The 15,637-nt window shown below is 37.7% G+C and overlaps 2 protein-coding genes across 3 annotated transcripts; both read right to left on the bottom strand.

Annotated features, from left to right (window-relative positions):
• Nucleotides 1-5,730: 5,730 nt before the first annotated feature.
• Nucleotides 5,731-8,905, bottom strand: foxf2a (forkhead box F2a). Of its 2 annotated transcripts, none has more exons than XM_056743795.1 (2): nucleotides 7,513-8,905; nucleotides 5,731-6,542 (listed from the first exon to the last, which is right to left on the bottom strand). In XM_056743795.1, the coding sequence occupies exons 1-2, from the start codon at nucleotides 8,492-8,494 to the stop codon at nucleotides 6,370-6,372; spliced, it is 1,155 nt and encodes a 384-aa protein (XP_056599773.1). In that variant the 5' UTR covers nucleotides 8,495-8,905; the 3' UTR covers nucleotides 5,731-6,369. The 2 variants fall into 2 exon arrangements, with proteins under 2 accessions (XP_056599773.1, XP_056599774.1); XM_056743796.1 differs by having other exon boundaries at nucleotides 5,731-6,539.
• A 2,945-nt stretch (nucleotides 8,906-11,850) lies between these two features.
• On the bottom strand, nucleotides 11,851-13,376 carry foxq1a (forkhead box Q1a). The gene has a single exon (XM_056744036.1). It carries the CDS (start codon nucleotides 13,209-13,211, stop codon nucleotides 12,327-12,329), a length of 885 nt encoding a protein of 294 aa, XP_056600014.1. The 5' UTR covers nucleotides 13,212-13,376; the 3' UTR covers nucleotides 11,851-12,326.
• Nucleotides 13,377-15,637: the final 2,261 nt, after the last annotated feature.

The raw sequence follows: 15,637 nt of genomic DNA, 5'->3' as shown, positions 1-15,637 counted from the left end.
AGTTCCCAGGCGAATGTAAAAATACACATAGACCCCAATGCTGTGCCAGTAGTATGTCCTCACGGAAAATTCCATTCATGCTTCGTGGACGTCTAAAAGAAAAATTTGATAAAATGAAGCATCGAGGTATATTTGCAAAAGTAACCGAGCCGACAGACCGGGTTAATACATTAGTCGTGGTAGACATACTCAGTATCACGGACTCCACATATACCTTGACCCGCGTGATCTAAACAAGGTAATCAAAAGGCCACACTACCCACTTCCAACCCTGCCTGAAGTCAGTTACTTTGGACACAGATTGACACATGATTAAACCAGATGCCACACAAGTAAAGGCTGTAAAATTCAGGCCATAAAAGAAATGATACCACCACAAAAGAGCCAGGACTGGTACTAGGATGCTCTGACCCCAATGAAGCACTTAGGGCTGCAGATTGATGTGTCTGAAAAGGATTTGGCCGCGGTTCTTTTCCAAAATGAAAAACCCATTGCATACACATCGATATCGCTTGCAGAGACAGAGCAGAATTCACGCAAATAGAAAAGGAACTATATGCCGTTCTGTTTGGATGTAAACGATTCCACCAGTACGTATGTGGAATCAAGTTTGTTATTTAATCCGACCACAAACCATTGGAATCTATTTTGAGATAGCTACTCATTTCCCCCCAACAACGCCTACAGCGCATGTCCCTTCAGCTGCAGAAATATTATTTCACATTAATACACAGACCCGGCAAAGAAATACCCAGTGCTGATACATTATCCAGAATGTCAGTAGTGTACCATGATGCGTCGCTAAACTATGGAATAAAGGCTCAGGTGCACAAACCAAGCAGCAACTTGCCCGTGGCAGATAACAAACTCACAGAACTCAGTGTGGCAACAAAGCAAGACCCACAGCTCACGGTCTAAAGGCGAATAATCCTTAGAGATTTCCAGAATCGCAACGGAGCTATCCACCGCTGGTGCTGGAATATTGGAACCACAGAGACTAACTTTCTCACTAATCTGAGGCCAAGCATGCTTCAAAAAATATATACAGGGCACATGGGTGTTGAGAAAAGCAAGCAGCGGGCAAGAGATGGGTATGAGCAAGCAAATCGAAGAAACTGTGCAAAACTGCCCCCTGAAGGACTGAAGGACCAATCAACAAGAGCCTATGGTTGCGCACAAGATTCCAAAGCAGCTATGGCAAGCGGTTGCTACTGATCTTTTCAAGTGATAAGGCGAAAGCTATATAAAAGCCGTTGATTATTATGGTTGCTTTTTCAAGCCAGAGAGACTACACTCAACATCTGCGGCTGCAGTGATCCGAAAACTCAAGGAAATGTTTACACGTCATGGAATGCCCGAAAAGGTCGTATCAGATCATGTCCCGCAGTACAGTGTACTGTAGTTCCGCATTTTTGCGTAACATTGGAAATTTGTACAAACAACAAGCCTTTACTATGCCCAAAGAAAAGGACTTGCCAAAAGACTGTCCAAACAGCAAAGCAGATACTGAAAAAAGCACATGAAGTAGGAAAGGATCAGTACCTGAGATATTGGAGTACAGAATTGCACCCGTTGATTGATTTGAATCACCGGCGCAGCTCCTCATGATCAGACGACTTCGCTTTATCATTCCCACTGCCAGCAAGCTCCTTCAACCAGAAATATGCAAGCCTTCATCAGTACAACTCACAAGGGAGGAATGCCAAGCAAAGCAAACGTCATATTACGACAGAGTTTTGAAACCACTAACCGCACTGGAACAAGGAGCCAACATCTACTCTCTGCAGAGTAACGGACAATAGACACCTGCTGTTGTGTCAAGCTTACTGGAGTACGGATGCTTGTAGATCATCCAAAACTACGAAGGTCAAGAATATCGACGGAAACGCAGACATCTAATATGTATGTTAATCGACAATGTGTGACAGTTTCACAACCAATTGTTTCAGATGATAACATGAGTCCTCAGGAACCTGCGAAAGCAAACACCACCATGTACTCCAATACACACATGTCTACAGCAGCTGATCATTGTGTAGTTACCACGTCAGGCCGTAAAGTAACGGAAAGACAAATACTTGACCTGTAAATGAAAATGAACTGATACAAAGTGCATAGCATAACATTTAAAAGCAGAGGTTAGCGATGTTATATATCATGATTGGAGATGTAACGTTTTATGTTGTTCCTACATGTTAACTACACTACTCATAAATCTAAGGGGTGACCAGAAGGAGTAATAAAAAAATAAATGCTGGGCTGATGCACGGCACAAATCACTGCAAAAAGACTAAAGTATAAGAAAAAACTAGTAACAATCTCTGCCTGCATGTGTGCCTGCCTTTTAGAGTTCTCATTCTGTATGAAAGACCATCACCTCAAGTTCAACCTTACAGAGACATAACTCCTTGTTATACCGGCTTTAATTTTATATATTTTTTTTAAGTTTATAACATGTATTTAATATGCTTTAGTATACTTCCATAAGGTGTATTTTTGACCATTTACAAATTTTGTCAAACAGAGACCACTGTGAAACTAAAAAATGTGACCTGCAGAGTTTAGCTTCAACCCTAATCAAACTCATATCACTAGGCAGACTAGAAACTTCCAAACTCTGCAGGACACCGGCCCTAATAAACCGCCATATGTTTCTGCAGATTACATTTTCACACCACCAGGTGGCGGTACGTCCCTAGTGTATTGAGTGAGTCATTTAAGTGAGTCAACTGAATCATTGAATCGGTCACGACCAAACCAAGTCTTAAAATTCTTTATTCAATTTTGCCTGTCCACAATGCTAATGTGAGACAGCAAAACATTTCTTTATCTCATTTTTGTTAACTGTAAAAAGAAACTGCAGAAAATGGTCAACAATGACATCATAAATCTACATTGTAGTAGAAAAGACAGTATAGTAAAAGACTTAACTTATAGAAAACAGGAAGACATAAACGACTACCTATGTACTAGTGTACGCATGCATGTATGTGTTTACTGAAAACTAGAGAAAACAGCTGTTTAATTTGTGATAGAACAGGGCAGTTTAATGGGATTCACATATAAAAAGGCATTTCAAAAATACAAATTATCAACAGAAAAAGGTTATTTAAAGAACCATCTCTTTTTTGTATTTTATAATCTGAAGAGCCTTTTTACCACTATGAACCTTTTGCAAAGCAGTTAATGGTTCTTTATAGAACCATTAGACAAAAAGGGTTCTTCTATGGCATCGTGAAGCACCCTTTCAGATTTTTTTATTCATAAAAAAGTAAGCTTAAAAATACAAAAAATTAGTTCAAATTTTCTTTGAGGAATAATAGCTTTTGGAATGCACATGCTGATGCAATCATGAATAGACATGCTTTGATGGAGGGAATTTAGACAAATAAAGACCGGAATATCATAGACTAGGAATCACAATTGATTTTTTTGGTTTTGATTAATATTCTAATAATCAATTGCTTTGACAGTTATTAAGATATCATACCAAGTGACATACATTTCTGTGTGCTTCATTGATTAAATGATTGTAACAGTTTGTGGCCTTGTCTGTATAAAACACCGCTAAAGTTTTTTTCTGTGATTTACATGAAGGAAACAAAGTCATAATGAAATAAATGCGTAAAATCAAATTTTGCTCCCTCTCTCAAGATTTGAGACAATTTGACATGGACACTTACTGAGATTTTTAAATGTAATCCTTGGTATTATTATCTTTGTATTTAATTTATTAAATTTAACAATTTCCCTTACAGTATAAGATGTATACACTTTATAGTGATGGAGTAAATTAAATCAAAGTGAGCAACACAAACAAAAACACAATGCTGACTTAAATGAGAAAAATGTAATTTGAACATAATATAATCATTTCATATCATGCCTAAGCTGGAAACTCAATTCATGTCTTTCAATTTCATGAATTCATTAAACGTAGGTAGCCTAAATTTACTATTTAATTTCTACTTGATTTATGGGTTCACTTTTATTAACACTATTACTGCAAATGTTGCTTTGATAAATCGCACATATAAAATATAAATAATGGAAAATATAGTAGTAGAAGCATTTTTGAATTAGACTTTACATTTTAAAAGCAAAAAAAAATCTCTATTCCTCTATACCTCTTTTAATTTTAAAGAGTTCATTTGCAAAAACACATCCGTTTTAACAAACTCCACTTTTAAAACATGTATTTTTTATTATTATTACTTAATCAAAACAACCCAACTGCAGTTTGATTGACATTAATTGGAATGCATAAAAACATTATTTTTGAAAACGTAGTTATTCGTTTTTTCGCAGATGAACCTTATGTAAATAAATGAATGAATTAATCAATCAAACAATGTATTGATTTAAAAATACATTCAGTTTATTATGACATATTCCTGAAAGTATGTTTCTTTATACTGTAGCCTACATTGCACTAAATCATCCAGTACAATTATGGATATTATATAATTGATGTTCTGTAAATGAACCTCTAAACGCGTTCCTATGTTATTTAGCACACGAGATGAAATAAATTATTTAAAAGCAGTTTGCGTTTTACTCTCTAAAAGCAGTGCGCGTTCTAATGAGATTTGAATGTGCCAATGAAATATAAATAGATATACTGTGGGTACAGATTTAATACTTGTTAAGCGTGGTGTTTTTAGGAACTCTAGATGGCGACAAGGTACTGTGCACTCATCAGTATGGTAGTAAATTGGACTACTTGGGGTTGAACTCAGTTAATCTCGCACGTTTTAGGATCATAACAATTAACTTTGCTTTATGAATCTGCCAGTAACCCAATTCACATTTCATTGTATAGCACTTTTTACAATACCTAGTTTCTAATCAGCTTATCAGAAAAGCACGCGTCTTAGTTTCTCAGATCTGTTATCGATGTGTTCATATTACAGAAATGTACAGTTTAAGATAATACAAGTAATGCAGTTAAATATGTATTGAATTTAGCAGGATCCACACGAATTGCTCCCATTTCATTTATGTTAGCTTACCTTAATGGTTCTTCTTTGTAATGTGATTTTACATAACGTGATATTTTTTATCATCAGAGATTATAGGTATATTTCTTTAATATTTACATTTTGAATTCAATATTATCTATATTATTTGTTTATTGGTCATTTTTGCATTCTACACACGCACGTGGGGCAATATACGAAGCGTCACGGTTAAGAATAAAGTATGTTGATTCATTGAGCTATCGAGTTTTTCACTTTGGAAAATTAAATTGTAATAATTAAGATCACGATGATATTAAACGGTGATTTTTGTACTATGTCTGGTTTACAATTCATTTTCTTTTATTGTTCTCGTGGTAAATATTTCTTTAGTCAAAATAAGTACTTTTTTAACCTAAATATTGTATAACAGCTATATTTTCTTAAAAGGAACGTTCGCCAACAGTTACATGTGTACATACAAACAATATATTGTTGAAACGTTGCCTGTAAAATATATAGGCCTATGTTTGAATCACTGGATCTAATCTTTCTTGAAAAAAGCAGCACGTAACGAAAGTGTATGTTGTTTAACATGTTATTAGTTAATTTAACTCTCATGTAGGATAAAAAAGAGTAGAGTCTTTATCGTATTGTATGAGGGAAATGCATTGTTAAACAAAAAACAACTACACGAAGTGCTTATGAGAATACATCGTTTAATTGTATTGTACATGTATTTTGTCAACGTGTTAGGTTAACAAAAGTGCAGTCAGTCTTATTTTATTACGATTTTCGTAGGTCTCTTCCCCCTTTACACATGATTTCAAAACTTAAATTCACCCCTTTAAATATAAGAGGTAGAATCTTTTAAGAGTTGACAAAAACATACACACACACACACACGATATTTAGACAAAGAAAATATTAAGTGGGGTCGTGATATTGCCTGCAACAACAATTATTGGAGCTTTCAATTCTGTTTTTCGCCGTGTTGCCGAGTGCAAAATATCAAGTGTAAAATGTAGCCTACTGTGCCTTTACCATCAGTTACTTAAACAACTTATTTTCTTATCCACACCAATCCAAACAGAAAAAGATTGATTAAGAACTATGATAAACACGGTTTTGTTAAGCATTTTGTTTCCACATTTGCAAAGGTGTCGAGGTTTGTTACAGTAGCCTATATAGTAGTAGATATGCGTAATAAACCTCAATGCCAAAATGTAATCTCGGCCCAGTCCTTAGTTTCGATAAACGAATGTGTTCCTTCATAGTTTTTCCTAGTCACACTGATAAATAAACACATTCGTTGCGTTTGCTTCAATTACTTCATAGATTAATGTGTGCCTCAAGCACACAATCTGATAATCCCGCGCACATGCTTTATTTACACCCTTCTTGCTGTAGTTTACATAACGCATGGCTTCACATCTTGACAGACTCCTTGATGATGATGTAGTTGATGATGATAGTAGGATCCACTGGTGGTTGGATGAAACGACGTAATACCGTTGAAGTTCAACACAAAGTCTTTTCTGTCACAGACCGGCGAGGGGTGCGTTTGGTATCGAGACATTCCTACTGCAAAATAAATTCAATTGATTAGTATTGTTATCTGGGAAAAATAAAACGAAAGCAGTTCTGTGCATTGTTTATATGTGCGCAATCTTTAGTTTTTAATGTTTGGTTAATTAACAAATTCAACAAGAGTTTAACACAGCTTACATTGTACGCTTAAATTTCACATGCGTATGTTTCACGCCAGAAAAGCAAATGGTACACTTTAAACGAAAACCATAGCTGTATACTTTTCATTGTCAAATACTATAATTGTTAACATTTATGACACGTTGACATTCATTTGAAAGTTCTCTTTTATTTTTAAATAAAAATGGTTCAGTCAATAACAACTCGCTCCCATCGTTGCCTTCACTGTAACAATGTCTGGTTATAATTTATTTACCGAATGATTTATTTAACGTCAGCCTATATTATTTTATAAATTCTTATTGTCAAATGGGCCCCATATAAAAGTCCCACAGAGGCAAAACACCACATGAATATTTCGAGGGTTATCCGCTTCTTTTAAAATCCCCACTGCACACTAGACATGAGCTGTGTCCTCTTATATTTTGTAAGAAAGAGTTGAAATCAACCCATAAACCAAACAAAAAATGTGTTACATTTTTAAGATGGCACATGTGTTGTTTTAACACAACCGTTTTTTTTGTGTCTAATGTTTTCATAACTACATGTAGCCTTATCTTCTCTAGATGTAATTTTCCTTTACACGCACACACACACATATATATATATATATATATATATATAATATATAAATAATAAATAGTTACAGTGGCTCAACTGCAAATACATAGACAGATTTGATAGATTTGTATTAATAAAGTTTATTATTTAAAGCAACACTGTTAATAACAATTAAGGGCTACACTAATGACCTTTTGTTCCAATTTTTTTTTCATAAACTTGAAATCAGCTATATAGATACATGAAATGAAAAATTTGCTAGCAGTCGTATAAGCATCTTTACCTGAGATGTCGGCCGAATCTCTGCCGTTATGATGCAGATAGCTCTGCTCCAGAGAATAGGGAGACATACTGGAGTGTAATCCAGATGAGGTCGGGCTGCTGGAGGACAGTGGCTGCTGTTTAATATAAGGAGACACACCTGATGAAGCCCAATGCGCCGAGGCGGCTCCGTAAGGCGAATGGCAATCCAACGAGCCGCCCATCGCCGGCGGTGAATGAAGCGGACTGTTGCTGCTGTCCTGGCCATATTCGCCGTTTGAGGTGACTTGGCACGCCGTCATATATGTAGAGCCCGGGCTCGATGACATGTGTGAGACGTGGTGACTCGCACCAAGGCCATCGTAGCCCGCATGAACGCCAGGCACAGCGTTGCTCATCATGTCCAGATTATAACCGTTAGCGTGACAGGCCAGAGACGTGGAAGGGGACTGGAAGTCAAAATTTTGGGGCAGCATGGAAGCACCAAAGCTGATTCCGTTCATCATACGATACATGGGTTTGAGGGCCTGACACTTCCTTCGGAAACCCCGCGGCCTGCGTCGAAAAGAGCCTTCCTCAAACATGAACTCGCTCCCGGGATCTATTGTCCAATAATGGCCTTTGCCTGGCCGACCGAGGCCCTTGGGAAGCTTAATGAAACACTCGTTTAGAGACAAATTGTGTCTTACGGAATTTTTCCAGCCCTGATAAGAGCCTCTAAAAAATGGAAAACGAGCCTGAAGAAACTGATATATTTCACTCAGTGTTAACCTCTTGGTCGGGGAGCTCTGTATCGCCATGACTATAAGAGCGATATACGAGTACGGTGGTTTTTCAGGACGTCTCATGCCCGAAGTCGACTTTTTGCCTTTGGTACCGGTCGCATTTGTGCTCTCCAGCACTGTTTGTGCGCTCTGAGTCGCCGCGTGCATGCCACTGGATGCCGGACTGGATCTAAGAGGCGGCTGTGGGTCCAGCTGTTGCTGAGCGCTTTCAGTCGTCATTGTTAAGCCTTAACCAAATAAAAACGACAGGGTCGTTATAGCACCGGTGAAATAAAAAAAAAGATAAACTATGGAAACTCCAAGCAAATATCTCTTAAATCTAAACCAGTGCCTCTTCAGAACGGGCGCATGCAGGTCAGTGCGCCAGAACCACGCTCTGCTTGCAGGACGCGCTCCTGGTTGAAGCCACCAGCTGTGTGTCGCCAGGATAGCGACCCCTCCTCAGTCTCTTGGTGGCCATAGTGTAGACTAATCCCTTAAGAGAAGGAAACTCAATGCTCTCTGGCGCAAAGACGTGCGGCCAAACAAAACGCGACCACCTATCAATTCGTAAATCTCTCTCTGCCCCCTAGATCCCCACTAAATTCCTCCAAGAAATCTCCTCGAATTTTGGAGACCCACCCCTTTCCATGTCTGGCATGCCTCCAGCTCTCGGTCTGGCGGGAGGCTGTGCAGAGTCCGAGTAAAGAGGCTCCCCACATCCCCTCTGACAACCTAAATACACGCAATAACGCCATTTATCAAGCCCCGTCCGACATTTCAATCAACAACGCCACACGCCAAACACCGGGGCGAACGCTGTCAGACCTTCACGCCAATAATTAATGGCGTGTTTTTGGTAAGAGTCACTAAAAGGTGGGAGGCGCAGATAGAAAACCACTTCTAGTGACTGGCACTGTTTAAAGCGTCTATTACGCGCGTTTTTGACCTGTGAGCTTATGAATAAAAGACAAAAATGTACGCACGCAAGGCAGTGACTTTGGTTGACCATCTTTTCAGGTAAGCACGATGGGGGTTCAACGGAGTCGCTTTCCAAGTGTATACAAGTTCTTGTAAAGGGCTGTTCTGGATAAATGATTTTGACATGAGTGGAAGCAGGCTTTTTCCATCAGCCGCTGCATCGCTGCTTTGATACCACACACAGCGCAGTGTCAGTTTACTGTCCCGGACCCCTGTCACGCCCCCAGAGAGAAGATCTAATGAATTGTGGAAAGTGAACGTAATTAACCATACGGAAAATCTTCCGTGCAAAGTAACATTCAGAATTACTATGAAGGAAAACAATAATGTCATTATTATTATTATTATATTGTACCGTTATGACATCATTACAGACACGCATTTGTCTCATATTATTATTCAAAATAACTTTTGTAGGCATAATATAATAATATTATATTAATTCTACCCTCTTAATATTAAAGGTTATTTGGTGATGTGTACACTGTAAAAAAGGTTTCTAAAGACTACAGAAAATGGAAAAAAAGGTTTTTCTAAGAGTGTATAAACTAATAGACGCCTCGCTACCTTATACATTCAGGCAATTAAACATATAGGCTTCGGCCTGTTAGTAAATTGTAGATATTTGAATACAAAAACCTAAAACATGAGTGGTGTCTGTGATTCCGAGGGCAATTTACACAGTCTTTCCTCGTGGAGGAAACAAGCGGCCTCACATCTTTATCAAAGTCGACAAAAAGGATGTGAAGATAAAATCAGCCCTCGTCATAACAATAAAGGTAAAGAAAATAATCGCCCCTAAATTCCCGGCAACATCAAACCCACTATCCCTGCTGCGTTCAGGATGCACGCTTGGTTCAGAAAAAGCCTTGCTTAGTGCTAAAGAAAAATACATGAACGACTTAGAAGGTTTAACACTACAACCTCTGGTTGAGGGGATATTATTATACTGAACTGGTGGATTCCTCTGCTGTCTTTTTGTGGCTATGGTAAGAAAACTGACGTAAAGTGAAGATTTGAAAGTTGTTTGGATTTTGTATATTTTACTCTCCTCGTGACAATAGTCACTTCTGGGGACGGATATTTGTACTTCTGGGTAGAAAATATAAATATTGAATGCTAAATATATCTGTGTCCGCTCGCGGGGAAACTCTGCGAAGAGAAAACAAAGCACTAGTTGTCGAGGCGCCTATGAATGACGAATGTTTTTCTCTCTCACTTATTCAACTACTTCAGCAATTGTTTAAATTGCAACAAAACGAAAGTAAACTCCCTGATAATAACACAGATTATGGCCATTTGGGGAATTGGTGACACCGGGTTTCATTATTTTCTGAATCTCCAAATCGTTATTGAAAATATATAATAAGAGAAATTTTGACAAATAGTCGATATTTTATAATCTTTATCCAGACATTGTGCATAAACGAACGTCCCGCTTTCTTGCAATGTTTGACTGGTCCGTAAATTAGAAATGATTTCAGATTTCTTGAAAGTTGTCTGTATTCGATATTGTCCATTGCTACCTGTAGGTTGCAGTATAGTCACTCCAATTGAATTCGGAAAAGGGCAGTATACCCTGTCAGTTACTTCGCTTTGATGGCACACAGTAATTTGTTCAGGAGGTATTGGTAATTTGGTCTACATCTTTATTTAAGTAGCCTAATGCTAAAATGTGTTATTGTATTTTAATCAATATAAAACACCGCTTATTTCCTGGCCGGACTAACACGATTGTTCACCTGTTCACTTCAATTAGAATAGGCCTGCAAGAATAACAAAATGATGAAATGTTTTTAATATGCTCGAATCGCATTTATATAAATTGAAAATCTAAGAATTATGTTTCGTGATTTTTTTAATGATGATGAGTTAGATTGTAACAACAATAGCAGTAGTATTAGTACTTCACTTTAATTCATATCGAGACTGAGCTGCAGAGTACTGCGTAAGATCAATTACTTTAGTAGCTTTAATTTATATGTTTATTTCTGCATTTAATATCTTTTGACTTGACATACAATGTTTTTCATTCACACATTTTTAATTTCTATGTTATATTATAATATTTACAAAATATAAATTTGATTTTACATATATGAATAGTTTGTTTTATTCGGATATGTTTAAACAAAAGCGTCAACAACTCTAGATTTGCAAAGTAAATATCTTAAGTGCTCCAATAAATCACTACTTGCCCGTGAAACTTGAGTTGTGCCATCATATCTTCAGGACCGTGGACAGCTCGTCGCAAACTATAACTACAGACACTGCCTCTCACTGGGACTTCAAAATTAGGCAACACAGGAACTTGTTGTATCTTCACATGTAGAAAACATAAAATCTTGTCCCTTTTAATTTTGTAATATGTTGCTGACAGTATAAATTGCGAATATTTGAATTGAAAAAACTCTCTGACTATTGAACAATAAATAACGTGCACATTATTTACCATTTTACTATAAAAAATGAATAAAAAAATCTGCAACAGTCAGATCAAATACGTGGGGCAGACATGTATGCTCAATGAAAATAACCGAAAGTGCAAAATTCACACGATCATAAATTTTAGAACTATGAGGTGATTATTTGGCAAGAATCAATGTCTATTAGTGTTTCAATTGAAAATATATTTTATTATTCAGTACAAAATGCGCATGCATTCTTTCAGGAAAATGAAATATACATTCTAGTTCCAGCTTACTGCCTCACCTTCTCAATAAGAACTCAAAATGAGTTTGTCTTGAATAGTTTATCTTGCGTGCTGGTTATCTGAAATTAAAACAGGTACAGTATCGCTTTTATTTCATACGAATGGTTTGAGGCAAATGGTTCAGCAAGTTTAGAACAATCACAAATAAAACAATGACAAAACATCATAAATATATAGATCGTACAGTATGACAATAAAAAGTTAAATAGTTCAAAGTTCACAACTCTGCGTTCGCGGCTTTTCATATATTTTGCGACTTTATCGACAGTTCACCAAAACAAATGCCGTGTCGAGGTGATCTGATGAAATGTGTGTGTATTAAGTTATGAGTAGGCTACACAGAAAGTGCAAACGTTTCATATTCCGACCCTCACACCATTATGACAACAAATAGTCAATCCTGAACCGGTTATAACCCGTCACGGGTACCACAGTAGTCGCGTAAGGGACCGCGATGCCCTCGGAGGTCAGCTGGAAAGGACAGAAGTCTCTTTGGTAATGGCTGGTCATAGCAGGATCCTCGTGGGAGCCTCGAAGCACCTGCGCATGGGGGAGAGCGGCAGAGGAACGACGCATGACATAGGGGACCATGTCCACTCCCACCTGCCAAGTGTCAGTTTTGTGAACGGGGCGTTCCTCTTTTCTGAAAGGTCGGCTGAGAATGCTGTCAATGGCGAAAGAACTCGTAAACTTGGCGTTGGACGGGGGCGCAATAACAGAGTCCCCGGTGTCCACTTGGCTTGGCCCCTCTGGCTCCTTGCCTGTTTTTTTGTTAATGCGCTTTCTCCTTCGACGAAAAACGCCGTCCGCAAAGGTGTACTCGCTTTGCGGGTTCAACATCCAGTAGTTATCCTTGCCCCACGGTCTGGAGGGATCTCTTAGCACCTTCAGAAAGCAGTCATTGAGTGACAGGTTGTGGCGCACCGAATTCCTCCAACCCGTATAGCTGCCTCTAAAAAACGGGAACTTTTTCATGAGGTAGTCATTGATTTCGGCCAGAGTAAGACGACCCGAGCCGGAGTCACGGATGGCCATGGCAATCAGAGCGATGTAGGAATACGGAGGCTTGGGTCTCCGGGTGTAGGGCTTGCCTTTGCTCTCGGCGCCCTGCGGAACAGGTGCCGGACTGTGCGCAATACAGTCTCCATCCGATCCCAGTTCCTCCTCTGCGGACAGCGGCGACGGGATACTGCCCTCGGCGTCGCTGCACAGCTCCACGGGTTTGGAGTCGTAGTGACCCCCACAGAAAACCTCCAGTTTCATATTTAGACGTGATTTTGCACGTGAATTGTCCGACGCCTGTTCCCAGGAAATAATCTGGCGAGTACGACTCCTCAACACATAGGTTGGTACCCAGGCGGCACAATCCAAAGTGTTAGGATTTGTACCTGCTGCGGTTTAAGTGCATATAACATCCCGAACAGACGCTCAGCTCACACTAATATAGCTGCTTACCTCCGGGTATGCCTACAGGGGGCGGGGCTTGACGAGCTGTCTTTAAGTTTTATAATCAAACTTTGCCCGACAGACAGGGATCGTGCACACTTCGTTTTGAAATGAAGCGGTTAGACACGTGTGGATACACATCAGTTAAAAGTTTGATGAATTGCTTTGTTGATTTCAGTCGGGTTTCGTCACTTTCAGGTGGGTTCACCTGTGTGGGTTCTCACCTTTGTCCGCGCATTCCCAGAAGAATTTCTTCTCAGGAAACCAGGTGGCGTGCGTTTATCAGACATGCTTAGAGTGTGCACGTGTGCAATGTAGTCTTCAAAAAACAGAGAATAGACAGATTCTCTCAAATCTAGCTGCTTCAATTAGTCAATGGGAATCTGCCAGATTTGATAGAAAACAAATACCTTTCGTGATACTATAGTTTATTTATGTCCGGTTTCACAGACAAGTCTTAAAACTAGTCCCGGACTAAAGTGAGAGTCTTAACTGAAAATAAATTGCCCAAACATATCTTAAAACATGTCACATTGTTTTGTGCACACCAGTAATATTTTGATTGAAGGCATTTGAATAAAAGCGAATTAATTATTATTCTTAATTATTAAACTTAAGTATTATAATTTTAGTAAAGCATAGTCCTGGCTTGAGCTAAACCTTGTCAGTGAAACCGGGCCTTAGAGTACAAATAGATATTAATAGAAATATAATATAACAACTGGCTGGCATACTTTGTCTATTTGTTTTAGCTTCAAGTGATCAAAGTCTAATAATTATGAAGAAGTGAGCATCTGAAAAGCGTTTATAAAGTGTTTATAACAGTTATAATAACAGCAGGAAAAATGATACCGCATATAACTATTCTGTGTTTAGCATATTAACACTAGGGTGGTTAATATTTCTTTATTTACATTAAATATGCATGCTGTAAATAAGATTGAGACTTTTAAATGTTTATTAATATTTTAGATGTATAACATGTATTTTAATTTAAAACTTAATATAAAAAAGTTTTAAATATAATTAATAGTATTATTACTGCGTTTCCTGTTTCTGTATGAATAAATGAATAAAGAAATGGATTTTTGCTCTCAGCTTTGATAAGCAAGTAGACAGAAACGAGCATGCCTGCCCATTTCATATGTTACACATTTATAAACAAGTTAACTTAGTCAAATCACAATGTTCTGGATTCTTAAAACAAGACATTCAACATTACACCACTCAATCTCACTTAAAGGTGCCATTTTGAATATCTGCTTGTATCATTTTCCATTTTTTTCATTGCACAAATACATTAACATGTCCACTATTTTACACACATATCTGGCCTTTCACAGGTTCTAAGTATTTAGTTGGTGTTCCCTGCAGGTGTGGCTGATGAAGAATTGTGCTCCTACAGCTGCCTGGGCAGGCCTCCAGCAGGCAGTCTAAGCCATAACTCAAATATTTAGATAGTGGTAATCTCACATGAAGTGGTTTACAGATATTCATTAATGTATAGAAGTATTCTTTTCTGTTAAAGTCTGAATATTAGATTAAGTTTACATTTAAATTATGTCATTTAGCAGACACCTTTATCCATAACGACTTACAGAGTTTTCAGGCAGCAATAATTTGTCATACAGGAGCAATAATACAAAAGGTGCTAATCACAAAGTTACTAGTTTCAAAGTTACAGAACTTTCAAAGTTCAATCAATTTTACGAGTATTTTATTTCTTAAGTCAGTCAAAAGTGGAGAGGACAAAAAGGGTGATCCATGTAATTTCGTGCTGTGAATTATCTTGTGATCATATTTTTTGTATAACGAAGGACAGAATGCCACTTATAGTCTCTAACTAATCTTTTAAAAATAATAATATATAAGTTGTCTATTGAAAGCCCACAACATTCATATAATTTTTATACTTACATATATCAAAGGGTAAAATCTTCTAATTTAAGTATTTAAAATTATAAAGTGTCCAAGCTTTCAATTAGAGCTGCAAAAATCATTAAACAAAAGCTCTATTGTATCCCAAATAGTCATGTCATATTAAATTAGACAAATCAAATTATTGTCATACTGAGAATGTTTAATCTGTTGTGTCGTTTAGAAAACTATTTAAAGTATCTAGTACTTGACTAAAGGGAGGCCTAATTTGAATAGGTTGAACCACCTTTTAATTCAAGTCCATCGACACACAAAATGTCCCGCATCTATCACCAATATTGATTTCTACTATTCATTTAATAGTG

The sequence above is a fragment of the Triplophysa dalaica genome, chromosome 3 (genome assembly GCF_015846415.1).
Source record: "Triplophysa dalaica isolate WHDGS20190420 chromosome 3, ASM1584641v1, whole genome shotgun sequence".
NCBI classification, from domain to species: Eukaryota; Metazoa; Chordata; class Actinopteri; order Cypriniformes; family Nemacheilidae; genus Triplophysa; species Triplophysa dalaica.
Note: the sequence above shows the minus strand (reverse complement) of the source record. Positions and strands in the feature narration are given on the sequence as shown.